At 38.6% G+C, this 22,708-nt stretch overlaps 1 protein-coding gene across 1 annotated transcript in view; it reads right to left on the reverse strand.

Annotated features, from left to right (window-relative positions):
* Window positions 1–22,708, reverse strand: part of LOC132390723 (gamma-aminobutyric acid receptor subunit gamma-3) — a 723,162-nt gene that overhangs the window by 695,162 nt on the left and 5,292 nt on the right. Inside the window, exon 3 of the mRNA XM_059963278.1 lies at window positions 8,141–8,208. Coding sequence (XP_059819261.1) covers window positions 8,141–8,208 — 68 coding nt within the window. The remainder of the gene's footprint in view (window positions 1–8,140; window positions 8,209–22,708) is intronic.

Raw genomic sequence — 22,708 nt, forward strand, 5'->3', positions numbered from 1 at the left:
TGGCTTGTCGGTTGTTGTATTTCCCTGTTATCATTAATATCATTCCTACAAGAGTTATCTTTTCTCCAGTACAGGTTCCTAGCTAGATATCTTCAGATTTCAGTATCTTTGAAATGCCATTCAAACTCATTTTGCGGAATGACTGAAATAGCAAAGCCAGTGTCCAATTGTGTTTTAATTAATTCACCATTCACTTCTGGTGCAAGTGATATTGCTTGTTTATTGTTAGTTTTCATATTGGCTACACAGTCCTGTGTCAGTCCCATCATTATCATATATTTCATCAACAGCATGCAGATTAGTGCTCTTTTTGAAATTGCAACTTGACTGTTTATATTTTTCTCTTTCTTGTACAATTCATTTTTTTGTCTGCCTGACATGCTCTTTGCACGTGTCCTACTTTCTTGCATTTTCTGAAAGTTTTGTCTTTAAATCTGCATTGATCTGGTATATATGAGCCCCTGTCACAACGTAACACAATTTGGTCAGCTTGGCCGCCTTCTATTTAAACTTTGCAATTTTGTTCACACTCACTTTCATTCCTGACTGCAACTCAGTTGTATCTTTGGCTGCTGTTTTCATTGACACAGCTATTTCAACTGCTCTTTTAAATGCAAGTCGTGCTTCAGTAGGGAGCTATTTTTGAACGCTTTCTTGTAAGATTCCACAAACTAAACAATTCCTCAGTTTATCAGTAAGCCAATTATTGAACTGACAATGGTCAGTCAAATTTTTCATAAGCTGAAACAGATTCCTTTCCTTTTGATTCAATTTATGAAGCCTAAATTGTTCTGCAGTCAACAAATGGTTGTATTCCTAAATATTCCTGCATTACTTTCATGATATCCGCAAAGCTCATTTTGGCTGGTTTGGTGGGAGAAGTTAAACTCCTAAGCAACCTGGATGTTTTCAAATCCAAAGCTCTCAGCAAAATTGGCACTTGCTTCTCACCGACTATTCCATTTCCTTTGAAATACTGCTCAATCCTTCTCAGTATACAAAATCCAGTTATCTTTTGTGTAATCAAACATGTCAATCTTTCTGATATTGCCAGACTCTTCTGGTCTTCTTTAATGATTATTATCATCTGGTACTCACTGCTTATTGAACCATGAATTATTCCATCTTCTGCCTTTCTTTGACTTGGTACTCTTTGCTTTTGAAGAAAATGTGCGGCTCTGAAGGAAAATCATGTGCTGCGCTTTTTTTTTAAACTCAAACCTCTCACTTAGCTTCAACAGGTAGGTAGTCGTCTCGAGTCCATTTTAAAAATAGCTCATTGCTGAGTTATGTTTTGTAACTCCAAGATAATAAAACTAATTAAAAAGATTACATGCGAGTCCAACTTCATGTTTACTTTGAGCAAGGCGCACATGTACCACGTGGTAGTGTCTGGCATATTTAATTCACTTATTTTTACACACAACCTGCAATGAATTACTTAAACTAACAAGAATGCTTAATCAAACAATATAACCGCAATGTTACTCAAATATGACTGAAATATTTAATATACAACAGTAGTGACTTTGCTCTGCTTATATTTTCTTTTCTGTCATTTTTAAGTGAACGCTGGATATTCAATGATATTAATGGTAAATACTGTATGTGGTTTAGTGCCTCTGTGAATATATATTTTCAGTCATCTCTTTGAAAGATTAATATCAATAATTTTTTGAGCAGGTTTTACTAAATGCATCATTTCTTTCATTATTTCTATTGTTACAAGTAAAACAATGAACACAAGCAAACAAGCAACAGGACTCAGTCTCTCAACTTAAAAAAAATAATTATTGTTCAATAATTGTGCATTAATCAATAACAATCTCTGCCCAAAATTGCCATGGAAGGTAATATAGCATGGAAGGTATGAAAGAGAACAGGATGGTCGCCAATTTCAGAACATGCTCTTGAAAAGATTCACCACCCCTGCAATGCTATAGGAAATGACAGTGTATGCAGTTGTCATTCTACCTCCAGTGTGCTCCAAAGGGAACATCCACAAGGAGGGCAAGATTCAATATGTGACAGCAGCCGTACCTTCTTGTACTGCAGTGGGCTTGTACACAGGCAACAGAAAAGAGTAGGAGCTTGTCTCATGGCATTAACGTTTTCCCTGAAGCAGTAGCTGCTGTCAATACAAGTGGGCTGCCTGCACAGCCATAGTAGCACCAGGAAGCTTCAAATACTCACAGGTAATAACTGACAGACTTTTGTAAACAAGACTGAGAATGTGCTAACTTACTGCCTTTCAGTTCCTTGCAATCCCAATGGAGCTGCAGAAAGCTGCATACTCTGATTCGAGCTTGGAACCCTGATAGGAGCTGACACTTGCTGAAGACTACCTCCCACACAACTGGGACTAATCCTAGTGTTTTTCTTGAATGCACACATTCAAAATGACCCATCCATTCGAGTTGACAGGTCCTCTGCTAATAGCTCATGACAACTGCATTTCAACTTAAAGATTAGCATCAACACGATAGACATTACACCTAAACATCTCTTACTTCTGCATTGTTATTTTTTTTCTGCAAATGCTGGAAATCCAGAGCAACACACAAACAATCCTGGAGAAGCTCAACTGCTTAGGCAGAATCTATGGAGAAGAATAGAGAGTTGACACTTTGGGCTGAGACCCTTCATGAGCATGATGTCCTGATGAAAGTTCTTGGCCTGAAGCATCGGCTCTTTATCCCTCTCCACAGATGCTGCCTGACCTGCTGAGTTCCTCCAGGACACAATTGGGCTAATCGGGATCATGAGAGGTTTAAACAGGTCAAAGCGAACAAAGTTATCCCCATTTGGGGGAGTCATCAAGTAATAAATTACAGTTTTAAAGAGGTTGTGGAAGATCCAGGAGTCATCTTGGGAGAACTTTCTTGTGTAGAGTCATATGGCCATGCAGCAGGGGGAACAAGCCCTTCAGCCCAAACCCATCGATGCTGACCAAGCCAGTCCTTGGTCCTTGGGATGAGATCATTGATGGGATCTCATTGAAACCTATTAAATATTGAAAGGCCTAGTTAGAGTGGATGTGGAGAGGATGCTTCCCTTAGTGGGAGAGTTTAGGACTGGAGGGCTGGAGGGCACAGTCTCAGAATATAAAATTGTCCCTCGAAAACAGTGATGTCCTGTCAGAACAGAGTTGCGGAGACAGAGAGAAAGCAGGGAATGTGACTGAGAGGGAAAATAAATCAGCCATAATCAAATAGCAGAGAAGACCCCCCACCCCCCGCCCATTACCTTTGGTGCCCTTACTAATCAAAAGCTTATCTGCATTCACTTTAAATATGCACAATGACTTGGTTTCCACAATGAGTTCCACAGATTCACCATCCTCTGGCTAAAGAAATTCCTGTTAATCCCTGTCCTATAGTGACATCCTTGTATATTGAGGCTGCACCCTGTAGTCCTAGATTCTCCTACAATTGGGTGCAGCCTCTCCATATCCACTCATTTCATTACAAGGGGGCATTAAGGTAGTTCAAGGTAAAACAGTGTAAAATAAGGCAGTACAAGGATAGGCTATTGGTGATGTTCATTCTGAGGAATTTAATCTGCAATGCACTGCCTGACTGTGCATTGGATGAAGGTTCGCTTGTATTATTCAAACAAGAACTGAGCAGATACTTAAGACAAATAACGGTAACAACCTGTGGAGAACGTGTGCTAATATTATTTTTTCTGACTATGTGCTATTGTAATTGTGCGTGACTGTATGCATTGTGTTTTATATCTTGGCCCCAGAGGAACATTGTTTCATTTTGCTGTATAAATTGAATGGCTGAATGGCAATTAAACTTGAACTTGAACTTGAGAAGAGATTGGACATAACAAATGACTGGGCTGCTACATAAACAACAGCACCTCCTAGATAGGTCAAATGGTCCCCTTCCGTCCAGAAACAGTTCTGTGATTCTGTGGTCTAATGAAATATACAAACAATAAAACATCACCCAAAGGGCTTCCAGCCTGGGAATTATTCCTCGAAAGACTTGCTTAGCTCTGACTGATATTACACTCTGGAGAGTGAATACAAGCGAAAGAAAGCACACTAAACTGCAGATTCTACACCAGGAACTGCACAAATTAGAAAAAAAATGGTATTTGCCAAGTTTGCAACATGCAGTAAAAACAACAGCTACCCTAAAGAGATTTTCTCAGGTGTCATTGAATAGCTGAAGAAACAGAGTTGGAGCTTAGCACGGTGCTTTATGAAATCTCCTGTGCCTTGCATTAAATTACTAGTTACTGTTCATTTTAACATTTCAATGATTCTCTCTCTGAAATCATTACATGGTATCCTATTAATGATGTATTCTGATTACTAATACAGAAAAGGGATAATATCTCTTATTTTCTATTTGATCAATTTAAATATATCTATAAGTAATTAGTACCTTAATTCAGACTGGTTTCTGAAATCAACATTAAAATGCAAGCTTTCAGGTCTGAGTTAATTTCAGATAAGCCTTAATTATGTTTTTAATGTCAGGAGATGTTGTTTCTTCCCCTGGATTATATTAGGCATCTGTTGCGCTAATATCTAAATCTCCATTTCAAAGACAGGCAAATGATATGGAAAGGACCAATAACACAGTTTCAGGGTAATGCCCTGAGGAGGGCGTAAAAGGCTGGTTAAGAGCTGATCCGAAATTGTCAACCAGCAAGTGAAATATCAGCAAATCATAACCATGAAGTGTGGCTTCAGGGAATTAACAGCTTCCTCTTGTTTTCACAATCCTGGCCTGAACACAAGAAAAAACAAAGTCTTAAGCTAACCAGGTATGTCTAGCTCACAAACAAGAGAAAATCTGCCGATGCTGGAAAATCCGAGCAACACACACAAAATGCTGAAGGAACTCAGCAGGTCGGGTAGCATCTATGGAAAAAAGCACAGTTGACGTTTTGGACCAAAACCCTTCGGCAGGACTGGGGAGAAAATTCTGAGGAGTAGATTTGAAAGGTGGGGAGACGGGAGAGAGAAATACCAGGTGAAAGGTGAAACTTAGAGGGGAGGGATGAGGCGAAGAGCTAGGAAGTTGATTGGTGGTAAGCACTAGGTCAAAGAGTTGGAGAGCAGCGATCACAGTGTTCACAGCGGGGGAGGAGGGAAAGAGAGTTTCGCTGAAGTCCTGTCAAAGGGAAGATTTAAACTTCTTTAGGGTAGGCATCCCTGGAAGATACTTCCTGTTCAGATAATTTTCCTTGTGAAAGCATTAACATTACTGATCAAGAATAGTTACTATTTGACAAAAATACAAGAGGTTCTGCAGATGCTGTAGATAGTCAAGTGACACACACACAAATTGCTGAACCAGGCTGCATCTTCAAGAAACGCAAGAGATTCTGCAAATGTATGGAAAGACTGTTCTTAGCCTGAAATGTCAACTCTTTATTCCTTTCCATAGATGCTGCCTGACCTCTTGAATTCATCCAGCATTTTGTGTGTGTTAAGTGAATTTGCAAGGTTTGCTGAGTCCCTAAGAAATGGGGAGCTTCTTTCAGAATCAGACTGACTGATCCAGAAATATAACTCATTAAAAACAAGAGTAAACCAGTTCCTGATATAGAAAGATACAGATATAAATCTTACTGGGTCTTTCACATTTCTTTATATTATCCCAAGATCCCTTTTGTCCAATGAAACGCTTTTGTAATGTTATTGCTATTCTCAAATAGCAAAACGAGAGAAAATTTATACATACAGTAAATGACTCACCCAGATATGATAACAACCAGGTCGTTTATTCTTATGACATTGATCAAAGGATAAATATTGGCCAAGAAGGCAGAGATATCTGGTGTATCTTCAAAATAATACCACAGGTTCTTTCACATACATCTGAGAGTACAGACAGCTGGAATTTAATGTCTTGTCTGACCCTAAGTGTGCAGCACTCAGCACTGCACTGAAATATCAACTTAGATTTTTGGTCTCATAAACTCAAAGTACAAATTTTACCCCAAAAGCAGAGTTTTGTGAATGGAGCCATTGCGGACTCTCAAATTCACAACCTAATAAAGATTACAGTTCTTTAATTATATCATGTCTTTTTATAATCTCTGGATATTTTAAAGTGCTTTAAATCCAATAATGGAATTAATCTGGGTTACAATGTAGATTACAAGGGGCCAGCTTGCACTTAACAAACTGGCTAAATATCCAACAGTATTAGCATCACAATCAATAGGATGGAAAATAAAACTTCAAATGGTGAACCTTCATTGGGGCAATGACAAGAACATTAATTATTTTCTAATCAATAGAAGGTGGGCACTATGGAATAGAATATTCATTCTCAGGTAAATTAAATCACTTTCACAAATCTTTTTGCAGATGCTAGGATGCCAAACACATAATTGTTAAATCTTAATTCAGTCACAAGTTGTGGGTATCGCTGGCAAGAATGACATCTATTGTACATCCCAAAGCTATTGTACATCTTAAAACTTAATGGCCTGTTAGCCATTTCAGAGGACAATTAACAGTCATCCTTAAAGTTCAAAGTATTAATTTATTATCAGAGTACATGCATGTCACCACATAAAACCCTGAGATTCTTTTTCTCCAGGCATACTTAGCAAATCTATAGAATAACTGTAAACTATAAACATCAGGAACTGTTAACTTTTAAAAACACTGTGCCAATCCAAATATAAATAAATAGCAATAAATCCTCATTAGTTGGTTGGAGTTGTAGGGTCAATTAACTAAGGTTGGGAAATTCCTTCCCTTAAGGGCAACAGAACTCCAAGAGGACCACAACCTTGTTGTTGGGTTTGGAGGCTTGCGTACTTCAATGACTCAGAGAGCTATGTTGGCTGGAGTCAGGGCTTTATGCTTTGTCTCTTGGTAGGGTCACCCATGCCAAACAGGTGAAAGGGTAGAGGTCAGACGATGACTGGTCCAACGGTCCTCCAGGTTCAGGGGTTCATCACAGAGCTATCAACCCTGACTGGTAAAACAAAATTGTTATGGAATCAACAAGGAAGAATCCTTCTACGTCCGAGTGTGACGGTATTCCTGAGTCTCCACCTGGGACCTGCATGACTGACAGTAGTTAAAACCAAGAAGAAGCTGCTGACATGATCAAGGAAGCCCTGAATATCACCACAGATAGAGAACCTTCATTGCTGCCCTAAACACCAGTGGGGAAATGAGCAGTAAGTAAGTAAGGGCAACAGAGGACATAAATTAAGTTAAGTTGAATTCATTTGCTTAGTTGCTAAAGTGTAGTACCTTCACTGAAATTATTTCGCAACTGATCTAGGTCATTCCATCAAACTGATAGCCCGACAAGGCTCTGCAAGAGTCATAGTGAGGAACCGGGGAATCACTGTAGGACAGGACAACTGGTTGCTCAGATCCTTAGCATGTTAGTGTATAGCAAATCATCATAGAGCTTGCTCCGTTATTCACTAGATCATAGTTAACTATTTTTATCTTTCCTTGTCTTCAGCACCATTCCCAGAGAACAAAAGATTGAAATACTTACGAAAAAGTAAACTTTCAACATGTATTTTTCTGCTCCTTGAATTATTAAACAACAATCAAATGTCTTTTACTTAAAGCAGCAAGGAGACTGTTCAGCCTGTCGAATCCATGCTTGCTCCTAAGAGTAATCCCTTTACTCCCATTCTGATGACTCCTTATTTCCATGTACTCCTGCAGCTTATTCTCTCAAACATCCACATCGACTCACAAATGGATTATATTAACACTTATCCACACTAATAAATAATTTACAGCAGCCTCCCAACATTAACCACCCAGCACGTCTGAGGGAGCAACAAAAACACACACAGAGACTGTGCAAACCTGCATCGACAACACGAGAGATAAGGACCAAACCCAGATCTCTGGATCTGTGATGTAGCAGCATTAACAGCTCTACCATCTCATCATCAATTGTGAAATTTAATATTCAGTTCACAACAGCTCTCGTGTCACTCAGTTAGCACTGTAGATCAGGTCAGAATATAGCCCATCTTGAAACAACACAAAAATATACAAATTGTTTTCTACACCACTGTTAAGGTACCAAGCCTTGTTTGTTCAGGAATCTCTTGTTTCACGACACAACACACCAAACAAAATTGAAAAGACATTGTCTGTGGTGTAAAGCCTACTTACCATATTAATTGATGAAACTGGGCCAATGCTGTTGACATAGATATCTACATCTATTACAGTTGGTTTTCCTGTCAAATAAGAAACAGAATATATATGTTAATGACAGCATTTGCTCATGTTCATGCCTACATTAGTTGTGCCAAATGGAAGAAAAATCTACATTAGTGTGAGTTACTTTTAAAGGTATCAAAGCACCCCAAAGCTAAGAGGAAATATTAGAAGTATTTTTCACAATTAGCAATATTCATAACAAATACTTATACTAAAAACAACTTACAACCAATAATGCAACTTTTTTGAAATGCAGTCATCGTTCAAAAATGGGAATCACAGCAGCAGACTACTGATAGCAAAATAGCATTCATAATGTTTTTTTTAAATAAACAGTATTGTCTAAGGGTTAATTATTGGTGGAACAGCCACCAGGGTGCATCAGTCTTCAAAATAAAATTGTGGGAACCTCGAAGTCCATCTGAGAGATTCATCAGGACCTCATTTCAATGTTTCATCTCAAGAATCACAATTTATACTGTTGAACATTCTTTCAATGCAAAAGTCAAACAATATTATCCCTTCATGTGCAGAATAAGATGCAAATTAATGGCCTTTTTAAATAAGAAATCTATTATGGAAATTTTACCTTAATAAAAATGGATCTATATAATTGGAGTATCATGCATATGTATATGTCCTTGCACTTCAATATACTGATACAAGTCAAGGGTTTGTACTTTGAATATTATTTTCAAAGTGTATTTTATATTTCAAATGGAAAACAGAGGGAAACTTCACTCATTATTAAATTGGCTAGAGACAGCTTCAAGTTCCTGGGCATCAACATCTCAGTAGATCTATTCTAGGCCCAACACATTGAAGCAATCATTAGCAAGCACCCAAGCAGCTGTACTTCATTAGGAGTTTGAAGAGATTTGGTCTGTAATCAAAGTCTTCAGTAAGTTGAACAGCATTCTGACTGGTTTGGGGGTTCCAATGTGCAGGATTGGGAAAAATTAAGCTTCAGAGGGCTATAGACTCCACCAACTCTATCATGGGCACAAGTCAGCCCATCATTGAGGACATCTGCAAAAAGCAATGCTTCTAGAAGGCGGCATCCATAAATAAAGACCCTCACCATCCAAATAATGGCTTGTTCTCATTACCCAACATACCCAACATTTTAGGATAATAAAACTGATTCTGAATCTGATTCTGATATAAACCCCACCAGGAATTTGACCAAAGAAATTTTCAGATTCAATGTGCTTTGCCGAATTTCATAGAACCACGGAACCGTGGAATTGATCTCTGTAGGTACAGGCCATTCAGCCCACCATGCCCATGTCAATCACTTGATTGATCTGTACTAGTCCCCATGATCTGCATTTCAGCAGTGGGCAATAGCAGACTTGGACTTTGATAGCTTGAGCTTGGAAGAAAATAGAAATTAAGTTTCCGCTACTCTTTTTAGTTTTCCTTGTGACTCATGTGCTGACGTACATTGAAAGCAGGGACACACATTTGACCGTCTACCCCAAACCCTTCTCCATTTGCCAGTAGATTCCCCTCAAACACACACGTTCTTACATGGACCTATGTCATTCCAACATAATACAGGGCCAGGTTTTTGGTGCTCTCCATGTCTTGGCAATCTTAGAACTATAGTGACCCAGGAAAGAGACCAAACTCATCATCCTCATGAAATACCACCAATAAATCCACATCCATAGATCACTCAAAGTTGACATGCAAGTTGATAGGGTAGTTTGTTGGCCTTCATTGGTCATGGTATTGAGTTGTAGAGCCGTGTGGTAATATTTTTTCTCTGCACCATTGTTGGTTGACCCACTGACGTTTTCTAGCATTTTCTGTTTTGCTATCTGGTTTTCAACATCTGCAGTAGTTTATTTTTGAAATATATTTGTGTTTAGTACAGATAAGCGAAATAATTAGAAAATATTTCATATCCTGTTAAACTAAGTCAATGGCAAAGTACATATATATTACGATATACTACCTTAAGGTTCATTTTCTTGCAGACATTTACAGGAAATTAAAGAAATACAATCAAATTTATGAAAAATTATACATAAACAAAGACTGACAAACAATGTGCAAATGAAGACAAATAGTTCAAAAAGGTGCTAAAATAAAGAAAACCTTTACAGTGGAGTTCTGTATTTACATTGGATGAACTTCATTCCTGTGTGAAGTTTGATATTTTCTAAGTTGTTAGACTGTAGCTCTATTTCATTTGTAATTCTGATTTCAAAGTTCAAAGTACATCTATTATCAAAGGATGGATATGTCTCCAAATACTACCCCGAGATTCATTCTCTTGAAGGCATTCACAGTAGGAGAAAGACATACAATAGAATTAATGAAGAATTTTGACAAACAAAGCGAATTATGCAAAAGGCAAACAGTGCAAATGCAAAATAAAACAAAGAATAATAAATAAATAAATAGATAGATAGATAGATAGATAAATAATGCTGAGTTGTAAGTTGAAGAGTCCTTGAAAGTAAGTCCATAGATTATGTTCAGTGATCAGTTCAGTGCTGTAGTGAGTGAAGTTGTCCATCCTGGATCAGGAGCCTGATGGATGAAGGGTAATAACTGTTCCTAACCTGATGGCTATTTGTACCTCTTTCCAAATGGCAGCAGTGAGAACAGAGCATGACGTGGATGGTTGGGCTCCTGGATAATGGATGCTGCTTTCTTGTGGCAATCCTTTTTGCAAGATGTGCTCAATGATGGGATAGGCTATTTCTGTGATAAACTGGGCTGCATCTGACACTTTTTGTAGTCTTTTGTGTTCATTGTGTTCGCATACTAGGCTGTGATGCAACCAGTCGAATACTTTTCATTGTGCTTCTATAGACTTGTAACTGATGACAGGCCTATTGAAAGTATTTAGTGGGTGAACTAACTCACTACAGAACTAGATGGATTTCGTATATAGCATTGTAAAGGAGGAACATTACTGTATGAGAATGTAGGAACTGAGTTTTTTACAGTTGTCAGCAATCTTTAAATGTGACTGAAACAATTATTATGGTACATATGATATGGATTATTCAGCTATTTGAAAGCAATTTAAATCCACATATGCACGTAATGGATAGCCTTCAGAATCTAATGTTTTGTCTTCCATGAACAACAAAAAGCATGATAAGTCAAACCAGCCAAAAATCTGCCTCATGGAGTTTTGAATTTGATTAACTATGTCAACAAGGATTTCTCCTCAGCTTGAATAATTAAGTATTCACAAACATCCATCCTCATGAATTGGATTAGTTCACTCAAGTACTACTACGCGAAAAAAAAGTCAATTGCAGAATGTTTAACTTCTCCATCAAATTATTTTACCTCTGCAACCATCTGAAATTTGAGAAAGTTTTACTATAAACTAACAATGGAATAAATAATTTTCTACAACATCTGTCTGAGATCAGGAACATTCTTATCAGTGCACATGACCTCGAAGAGGTGAGCTCTGTTAAACTCAGTACATGCTGGAGTAAATTAAACCCAACTCATCTACAGGCATTTGAATCACAATTGCTTTGAAGTCACTTTATTACCAGATAACAAATGACACCAAAATATTAATGAAATAAATGCCGTTTTCATATTTTTTTATTATTATTTAGACCATAAGACATAGGAACAGAATTAGGCCATTCGGTTTATTGAGTCTGCTCTGCCATTTGATCATGAATGATTTATCATTTCTCTCAACCCACTTCTTCTGCCTTCTCCCCACAATATTTGATGCCCTTCCTAATCAAGAACTTACCAACCTCCACATTAAATATACCCAGTGACTTGGCTTCCTCAGCCATCTGCAGCAATGAATTCCACATATTCCCCACCTTCTGGCTAAAGAAATTCTTCTAATCTGTTCTAAGGCGATGTCCTTCTATCCTGAGGCTCTTCCCTCTGATCCTTGACTCCTCCACTATCGGAAACATTCTCTTCATGTCTAGACCTCTCGATATTCAGTAACTTTCAACGTGATCCCCCTCATTCTTTTAAACTCCAATTGGTACAGGCACAGAGCCATCAAATGCTCATCATACACTAACACTTGCATTCCTGGGGTTGTTGTCATGAACCTCTTCTGGACCCTTTCCATGATAGCACATCTGTTCATAGAAAAGGGGCCCAAAACTGCTCACGACAGTTCAAATATGGTCTGACCAAAACCTTATCAAGTCAACAACTAAATGGCTCCCTCAATGGCTCTGCAAATTTAATTAAGGTATTGGACATTGACATGGACAAATAGGATAGATAGATAGATAGATAGATAGATAGATAGATAGATAGATAGATAGATAGAGTTGACATAGATAGGCTTTTTCCATTGAGAGTAGGGGAGATTCAAACAAGAGGACATGAGTTGAGAGTTAGGGGGCAAAAGTTTAAGGGTAACACGAGGGGGAATTTCTTTACTCAGAGAGTGGTAGCTGTGTGGAATGAGCTTCCAGTAGAAGTGGTAGAGGTAGGTTTGGTATTGTCATTTAAAGTAAAATTGGATAGGTATATGGACAGGAAAGGAATGGAGGGTTATGGGCTGAGTGCAAGTTAGTGGGACTAGGTGAGAGTAAGCATTCGGCACAGACTAGAAGGGCCGAGATGGCCTGTTTCCGTGCTGTAATTGTTATATGGTTATATGTTTCTAGGATAATAAATGTTGAATTCATTATGTGAGATGGGAGGTAGGCTTAGGATTACTAGACATGATCTCACATACCTGGCTCAGGGAGAGAATAGCACAGTCAAAATTTATATGAGAAAGGGAGAAAGAGATAAAGAAGAAATTAACTAATACACATGTAAATTCTCACCTAGCTTCAGAACAATCCATGAAATTTCAAAATCAATTAATTACCGAGAAAACTAGAATCTTACAGTGCCAGAGACCAGGTTCAATCCTGACAATGGACACTGATGTCCATGGCATAAAATAGGTTGGGAACTTCCACTCTAGAAGGACGGAAGTAAGAAAGTATATGGATTTCAGATCAAGAAATAAATTATCACCATTGCAATGAACACTAAAGTTCACTGAATGGAATGCCATATCAGCTTTACTCTTAAAAAAAAACAAACTAGCCCCTTAAACTGTCCCCTCCTGATCAAAGGATCAGGGTTTCTCACAAAGAGATTGGAACATCATGATGGAAAGATGAAAGAGCTTTGTAAAAACATGGAATTTGCATGTTCTCCCTGTGACTGCATGCATTCCCTCCTTCTGTTCTGGTTTCCACGCACATCATAAAAGTATGTCGGAGACTGAGGGGTGACCTTATGGAGGTGTAGCATATCATGTTTGTTAGTTTGTTATATTTTGTGTTGTATGATGTGAATGATCATGGCCTTTTCATGACCATGACATTTTTTTCTATAAAAGTTGTTTGCCATCACCTTATTCTGGACAGTGCCTTTACAAGATGGGTGACCCTCAGCCTGGTGTCAGTCGTCGCATAACCAGGTCTTGTGATATGTACCAGCGGCTCAGATGACCATCCACCACCTGTTGCCATGACTTCACAACAGGGAAGGAGTGCTTTATATTCCTTTGCCAGAGACACATCTCCAATGCACCACCCTAGTATATCATGAGGGGTATAAATAGGGTGGATATATTCTGGGAAGGGGTTGATGAGCGAACAAGGAAAATAGAGAAAAAGGATTAATGTTGGATTAGTATAAGGCTGATGGTCACTGTGGATTCAGTGGGCTGAATGAATGGCCAGTTTCTGTGCTGTATCTCTTCATGAATCTGAGTGCAACCTCTCAAATGTCAGGAAACATAGTAAACTATTAGTTACTGCGGTGTCTTATAAAATGTAAGAGATAAATGAACAACAGAACTGATTTTAAAAAATGGGTCAGCAGAAGAGATGGAAGACAATTTATACTTCACTAACACAGAAGATTGAAAAGAAAATATCTGAATGAAGAATAACTCCACTCAAATAATTGATGTAGATCATACCAGGACCTGATAGCATTCCACAATTGCTAACTTAGTTTGGAAATATATTGCTATTCTTTCATCTCCAACCCAAAACCCCTAACCCTATGTATTATGGGAGAACTTCAGTGGAAGGTAGTCAGCACTATCCGTCAAGGATGGCTGAGAATGGACAATAAACAACTGTAAAATTCATTCCAGAAATAAATCAAAACAAATCCTGCAAGTCCATGCTTCCAACAAGATTGGAAGTATATGGAAAAGCATGGAGTCAGGACTGTGCACGAGTATCAGGCCATCTCTTTGAAAAAAAGAATGCTATTGACAATAAAATAACAAATAAACTCTATGTATTCACTACACATCCTCCAAGAGGACCACAACCTTATCATCAGGTTTGGAGGCATGTGTGGCTCAATGACCCAGAAAGTTATCTTGGCTGGATTCAGGGCCTTGTGCTTTGGCTCCTTGTAGGGTCACCATGCCAAACAGGCCAAAGAGTAGAGGCCAGACTAAGGGTAATCCACCATTCCTCCAGGTTCAGGGGTTCAGCTCAGGGCCTTACAACCCAGATTGGTCAAAAAATTATTGTTATAGAAACAGCAATGAAGAAACCTTCTATACAGAGATGAAGGACCTTCATTGTCAGTGGCATAATGGGGGTAAGTAATACACCACTCATGTATTTAATGCCAACACAAATTAATTTGCAAGGCTGAAGACTCTATCTCAGTGGTTTCCAACCTAGGGTCCACAGACCCCTTAGTTAATGGCAGCGGTCCATGGCATAAAACAGGTTGGGAACCCCTGCTCTAGGAGGACAGAAGTAAGAAAGTATATGGATTTGAGATCAAGAAGTAAATGATCATCATTGCTATGAACACTAAAATTTACTGCATGGAGTGCCACATCAGCATTGCTCTAAACAACAAACCAGCCCCTTAAACTGTTTACTCTAGATCAAAGGATCAGGGTTTCTCACAATGAGATTGGAACATCAAGGTGGAAAGATGAAAGCTTTGTGAGTAGCAGTAGGTTACCTACAATTTAGCCAAGTAACTTGCAACCGTTTTGATCAGAGAAGCTAAATTTTTATGGCTGTCGACTCTTCCTCTCATGATTTAATACAGAGATGATTTATTTTAGGGATACAGCACAGAGCAGACCCTTCCAGGCTAACAATCCACACCACCCAGCAACCCAGCTGTTTAAGCATAGCCTAATCACAAGACTATTTAAAATGACCAACTAACCTACTGACGTCACATCTTTGGACAGTGGTATGAAACCGGAGTACCTGGAGGAAACCCCCTGGGTCGTGAGGAGAATGATTGTCCAGTGGTTTGCCATTGCCTTCTTCTGGGCTGTGTCTTTATTAGATGGGTGACCACCCCCCCACCCCAACCAGCCATTATCAATACTCTTCAGAGATTGTTTCCCTAGTGTCAGTGGTCACATAACCAGGACTTCTGATATGTGACTTCTGACACCAGTTCCCATGACTTCACAGCAGGTGCTAAACCTTGCTCAAGGAGGGAAGGAAGACCTTTGATCACATTGCTAGAAACGTATCTCTAATCCACCACCCTAGTGCATTATGATGGGCATAACTAGGGTGAATACATCCTGGGAAGGGGTGATGAGACAATAGGGTAAATACAGAAAAGCGATTAACACTGGATTAGGCTGATGGTTATCGATGATTCACTGGGCTGAGCGGCCAGTTTCTGTGTTATATTTCATCATAACTCTCTGAGTGCAACCTCTCATATGTCAGGAAACACGGCAAACAATTAGCAGCTGCAATCGTGCTGACAGACAATGCCCAGTTGATCTAGAATTCTGACACGCCGAGTTATGGTAGTGTCAAACTAATCAGTGAAATCCTTTTTCCTTGGAGGTAATGTCCTAATTGAATTTTACCTTCTTATTTTGCCATGCTTCTACAGTTTAACTCCAGTTTCCAGTGAGATGTGTAATTTGTTCTAATGACTAGGTGAAAAAATTCAACATAAAATGGCCCGCGGTAGTCTTTATTGCATTGCCAGCGGTTCTGATGAGGATTTCTTCATAAAAGCATTTTTTGAAAATAACTAACTTTTTATGCGCATTAATTATATTTTATACTAAATGACTATGTCACTTTTGTCAATTTCCCTTTGAACAGTTTGTTCAGTCATTTTTTAGTCAAGTCTGACTCTTGGTGACTTCATAGACCACAGGGTTCATAGGATCTTCATGGCAAGATACGGAAGAAGATCATCATCATCATCATCAGGTGCCACGCCCAGTTTGAGCTTTGACGGCCTTGGCCCACACACTCCTGTTTCGGATCAAGTGGATCAATTCATTGGTATCTATTTCCAGTTCTCTGGCTGCTGTCTCCATCATCATTTGTCTTTGCCTTCCTTGTGCTTTCTTCCCTTCAACCTTTCCCATAATTCCAACTCCACTTCCCTAATCACATGTCCAATGAAGTTATGTTGTCTTTTCATGATCTCATACATTATTTCTCTTCTTGTGCTTGCTCTGTCCATGACGTCCTGGTTAGATATTCGTTTCATCCATGAGATTATTTGCATCCTCCTCAAAAACCACATCGCTGCTGCTTCAATTCATTTAGCCAGGCCTTTCTTAAGTGCAGTTATTGCTGCTGTCCAGGTGGAGGTCTGGCTGGGTTTGAACTCACGACCATCTGCCTTGAAGTCCAGGGCTGATGCCACTACACCACCAGCCAGCCCTTTGAACAGTTCACCAACTCAGTTTAAGAATTAATGCTAATGCAAAATGTTTGCTATCAATGGCTAGCATCCAGACTGGCAAGATAACATTACTTCAGAAGTTAGCTCTTAATGTTTATGAATAGGTTGTCTATTGATCCTTATAAACTAGTTTTGTTTGTCATATGTACATCAAAACATACAATAAAATGCGTTATTTTGTATCTTCCCCTCTGCTATCCAATTTCCAAATGGACATTGAATCTTTGGACACCACCTCACTTTTTAAAAAAATATACAGAATTTTTGTTTTTGCACATTTTAAAAAATCTATTCAATATATGTAATTGATTTACTTCTCTATTATTATTATTTTTTTTCTCTCTGCTAGATTATGTATTGCATTGAACTGCTGCTGCTAAGTTTACAAATTTCACATCACATGCCAGTGATAATAAACCTGCTTCTGATTCAATGACCAATGTAATACAAGGATTGTGCTGGACAGCCAGCCCACAAATGTCGCCGTGTGTCCGGTGACAACGTCGCATGCTCACATCCAACTAATCCCAAATTTATATCTTTGGAATGTGGGAGGAAACCAGAGCCCCTGGAAGAAATCCACGTGTTACAAACTCCTTTACATACAACAATAGAAACTGAACTCTGATAAGTGATTGCTAGTACTGTTATGTAATTGAACTAACTACTATGCTACCATGCCATCCGTTTACAACAGTAGGATTTGAATGAAAGAGAAATTAGAGTATTTCATGGAGCACTTCAATCATAGGAAGTCATGGGGAAGTACACTAATACCTGAAGCAAGTTAGTTAGGGCTGTCAGAGGCCAGTCATGAGACACCCCTCGGTCAAGGAATCATCCTTAAATAAACAATTTTCATATATTTGATCCATAGTCATAAGGTCATATCAGCTCCCTAATGACTCAAAAGTAAACTGATCCAAAGAAATCCACTCGGCTGACACCTGTACCAATCAGAGTCTAAAGACTGATTGGCAGTCGATACAACTCTGGTGCCAGTGAAACGGGATTGGGGACCGGAGAGTGGTGTGAAGGTGAGTGGCAGAGCAAAGGGACGCATATACATGGATCAAGCATGGTCCTTCTTTAGCAGTCCCCCACGATCATGGGTGTCTCACTTCCACCTGGGTTTTGTGGATTTTACGACATAGAATACTTGTTTTGAAGTGGCAAATAAGGGCAAGTAGAAACTACTAGTTATTCCCTGATGGGATAACTGGGTGGCTGACAAATTGGTGGGGGGCTTGTGAGGTGATCCACACCTTCAGAATCTTACACAAGCTTCGGTTGCTTCTGAATCAAGGCCTCGGGGTTCCCAGTACTATCCTGAATGCCCTCTTCAGCTTTCAGCAGCCAAAGACTGCAGTCAAGAATCAGAGTGGATGTCACAACTCTGTAAGTGGGTTTTCATCACTTTCTTCTATCTTTTCCTCTGTCTATCTACTAATCTCTTCTGTCACCCAGCTTTGAATAGGTTGTCTCTTTCAGGTATCTCGCATTGGGTATCTGAGCAATCTGGCCTGTGCTCATGGGCAACTAAGTCCATCTAGGGATGTTGCCCCAGGAAAGTATACTAACTTTGTTTTCCTTGTCTTTCCAGTGAACATGGAGAATTGTATGAAGAGAATATTGACGCGCTGTTGATTATTTTCTACAGTACGATCAGGTACCCTTTGCAGGTTGCTTAACCCATAGAATACTACAAAATTTCACCAAAATGACTAGACTGATAGAGTATTTCTAGACTGATAAGATCAAGAGTACTGTGGGAACATGGATAACTTTAACCTCCAAGCTCCCTCCAGTCATATACCATTTAAAATAAACATTTTCCTTCATTATGAGTGATGAATTTAACATTAATAATGAAATTCACCATGGCTTTAAATGCATCATAGCAGCCTTTGGCCAAATGAAGAAAAGGACATTTGAAGATCAAGACCTCAGGCTTGGTACAGTTGTTATCCCTGTCCTACATGCTCCAGAGACCAGAAGTATTTACAGTTGTCTCAAGACGAGAAAATATCAATAATGCAGTCTCCATAAAATCCTCAAACTTCACTGGAAGGACAAATGAACTAACGTCAGTGTTCTCGCCCAGGTCAACATCCCCAGTATTGTGCCCCTAGGGCAAGCCATATTGCTCACACACCCAGACTCCTGAAAAAGACACTTGAAGCTCTGATGTGAGAGGGGAAGGATGCAAAGGTTTCTAGAAGAAGTGCAACATTACCACTGACTCTTGGGAACATCTTGGCCCCAACTATTTGCTATAAACAAAGAACATTCAGGATAGTGCTGACAACCTTGAGGATAATACAAAAATGTACATAAAGCAGTGGAATAAGTCACAATTTACTTTTTGGTCTGCACCATCAGGAAACTCTCTGTGTTTCCCACATTTGACCTTATTAGTACCCTTAGGACCACTAAATCAGAATGGAAGTAAGATAACTGCAGTGCAACAGATAGTAGAAGGTGAGGAGGAGGAAGGCAAGGAAGAAGGTTCAATAGTTCAGTAGCTACATTTAATATTAGACAACGTATACAATATAAGCCTGAAATTCGGACTTTCCGCAGACATGCTCAAAGCGGAAGAGAAAAAGTACCCAAAGAATGAATGACAGAGAAAAGACAAAGCATAGCGTAATTGAATTATTAGCTGGAGAAGAAAGTAGGTAGAACTATGTCTAAAGTAAGGAATGTCAAGCTAATCCTGATTTACAGCTCCAGTGCTGAAGCGGGGATGAAGGCAGATCCGTATAGACCATAATTAGAAGAGCAACTTAACATTACATTGAGCACTGGACTGGAGTAACAAAAAAAAAGAAGAGCTGGTTCAAGATGTTGATGAAGGTTTTAAGGACCCAAAGTATTAGTGGAAGTGGTTGAAGTCAGGGGGAGTGGAAATGAATGAAAATCAGCTGCTACAGTTCAGTAATTAATGGAGATCTCAATGCATTGCCCTGTTTTTATGGACACCGCATTTCCAAGTAACTCAAATCATTAGAGCAATTAGTTTTACAGTAGTTACTAGACTTCATGATTGTAAAATACTATGTAAAACATTATGAGACATTTTAATATGATACAATATAAATGCAAGTATTTCATTCTTTTTCATCTCCTGTTTGCCTCTATAGTTACATTATCAATATATCGGGTGACAGATGGATTCTTTTTATATGCCCATCTTTAGATATGCCATAATAAACATTCTTAATCACTTGATTCATGACACATTGATCCATTTCCTGTTATATTAAATTAATAAAAATATAACAGACTATTTGACTGAATTAGAAACAATAGAATCCATTCCCTTATAAACATTTCCTCTAATTCCATATGCACAACTTGGTCCCATTTCAGTTTGTTCATTTTCCTTTTCTTCAACTACCTGTTATTCTGATTGGAAATGTTGGCATGCCTTTGATATCAGTTGCTAAATCTGATTGGCTATTTTTCAACCTCGGAACTCTCAAAATCAGGGTTAACATCACTGACATAGGTCATGAAATTTGTTGTTTCGTGACAGCAGTACAGTACAATATATTAACAAGCTATGAATTACAACAAGAAATATACATTTTAAAAAATAAATAAGTAGTGCAGAAAGTAAGCAAAAATTGTGTTCATGGGTTTATTGTCTTTTCAGAAATGTGATGGCAGAGAGGAAGAAGCTGTTCCTTGAGCATGTGTCCTCCTCTATATAAAGATGGTTTCCTCTTCTCTAAATATATAATATTTTATATCAGTGTCCATAAGATTTACATCTCTCAGCCATGGAACATACTGTTTCTACCTAATTTATTCTATCAAACTTAATTGTAACTGTCTTTATCAACATTATAAATTCATGAAAATGGCTCCAGTCATTCCTTGTAATACCTTGTATTCCATTCATTATCATGCCACTCCATTACAAGTAAAACATGAAGACCATCAAGAGGGTGCAAAAGAAGCTATCCAGGATGCTGTTTAGCTTAGAGGTTAAATAAATTGTTTCAATGAATTGTTTTCTCTAGAGAGGCAGAGACTGAGCGGAGATCTGATAGAAGTTTATAAGATTATGAGAACCATAGAGTAGACCATCGGTATCTTCCTCTCAGAGTCAAAATGCCTAACACTGGAGGGCATGGATTGAAGGTGGTGGTGGGGGCGAGCATATTCAAAGGAGATATACTGGGTAGGCTCTTTTTTTGAAACCACACAGTGAGTGATGTACTGCGAGGGGTTGAATTGCGGACAGATATGATAAAAGTGTTTAAGTGACATTTCAATAGGAACAAAGTACAGGAGCCCCCAGGACCCACACTACCAGGTTGACGAACAGTTATTACTCCTAATCCGTCAGTCTTTTGAATCAGATGGATAACTTTACTTGCCTCATCACAGAATTGCTTCCAAAACCTATGGATTCACTTTCAATGACTCTTCATCTCATATCTTGATATTTATCACCTATTTATTTATTTATTTATTTATTATTAGTAGTATTATTTCTTTTTACATTTGCATATTTTGGTCTTTTTTGCACATTGATTGCTTGTCCATCCTGTTGCATGCAATACTCAGTTTAATAGTGTTTTCATAATAATTGAATTAGTTTAGCACAACATCATGGGCCAAAGGGTCTGTGGCTCTGCTGCACTCTTCTATGTTCAATGTTAACTTAGTTCATATAGGAGCAAAATAACATGCATTATACACTCACTAGTAACTCAAGCTATTAGTGAATCCCTATGTTCAATCCAATAGTGCACATAGGTACACTAATTTCCTTCAAACTATGGTCTTTATAAGCAAGCTGTCTATGTAAAGGTTTTTATATTATACTCGTCCATAAAACTACATTGTACTGTAGCCTGTTTTGTATGTCTGTTTGTCCTGCAATTGTTTCTTTTGATGCCTTCTAAATGTGAACTCACAAATCTCTCTATTTTCCACATTACACAACACAGCATTATTCAAAATAAAAGCAGTACTTCAACTTTGTTGGCTGAATTGTGTAATTTACTGAGAGTGAATAGGATTGTCACTCATTTGTCATTCCACTACCTCATTAATATTCCCGTAGATTATTTTCCTCTTTGTAATTATTGGCAGTGTCTAGTGCATCTTTAAAGGTGCAAAATACTCCCTGTCACTCTTCATGTGAAGAAAGGATGATGAAGCAACCTCAGAGCAAACCACCAGGGATAACTAAACCATTTCTAAGCATTACAAAAATGCACCTTATATTCTATTTCCTTGTTTTCTTTCTCTTAACATTTGTCATCAATTTTGTGAATCTTTCTGGAACTGCATGTTCTTCCCTACTGACGTATCAATATGTTGTCAAAGGCTTTCTGAAACGAATGCATATCATGTCCAGTGCTCTATCTGCACCTTACGTATCCATCACCATTTCACTCCATATGGTTGGTGTAAAGAACAGGGAATTTGTCTCCACAAGTTCATCCTTTTAACACATTGCAGTTCTCATTTGTTTTGCATGCCCTTTGAGCGTGTACTACTTTTTTTCCTGTTATTTGTTCATATTGATGTTACTTATGTCTTATGTACTTGCGCTGTACTGATGCCACAAAACAACTAGTACAAGGCAGTGGTGGTAAACATCATTCTGCCACGTAGATGTTGCTGGCAATAGCAGCACTTAGTATGCATTCACAATTGGTTCCTGAATTTCTACTTACCTCTTCTCTTCTCCTCACCTGCCATCACCTCTCCCTGTTGCTCCTCCTCCTTCCCTTTCCCTCACGGTCCAATCCCCTCCCAGATCAGATACTTTCTTTTTCAGCCCTTTACCATTTC

Source organism: Hypanus sabinus, chromosome 3 (assembly GCF_030144855.1).
Source record: "Hypanus sabinus isolate sHypSab1 chromosome 3, sHypSab1.hap1, whole genome shotgun sequence".
In the NCBI taxonomy this organism is placed as follows: Eukaryota; Metazoa; Chordata; class Chondrichthyes; order Myliobatiformes; family Dasyatidae; genus Hypanus; species Hypanus sabinus.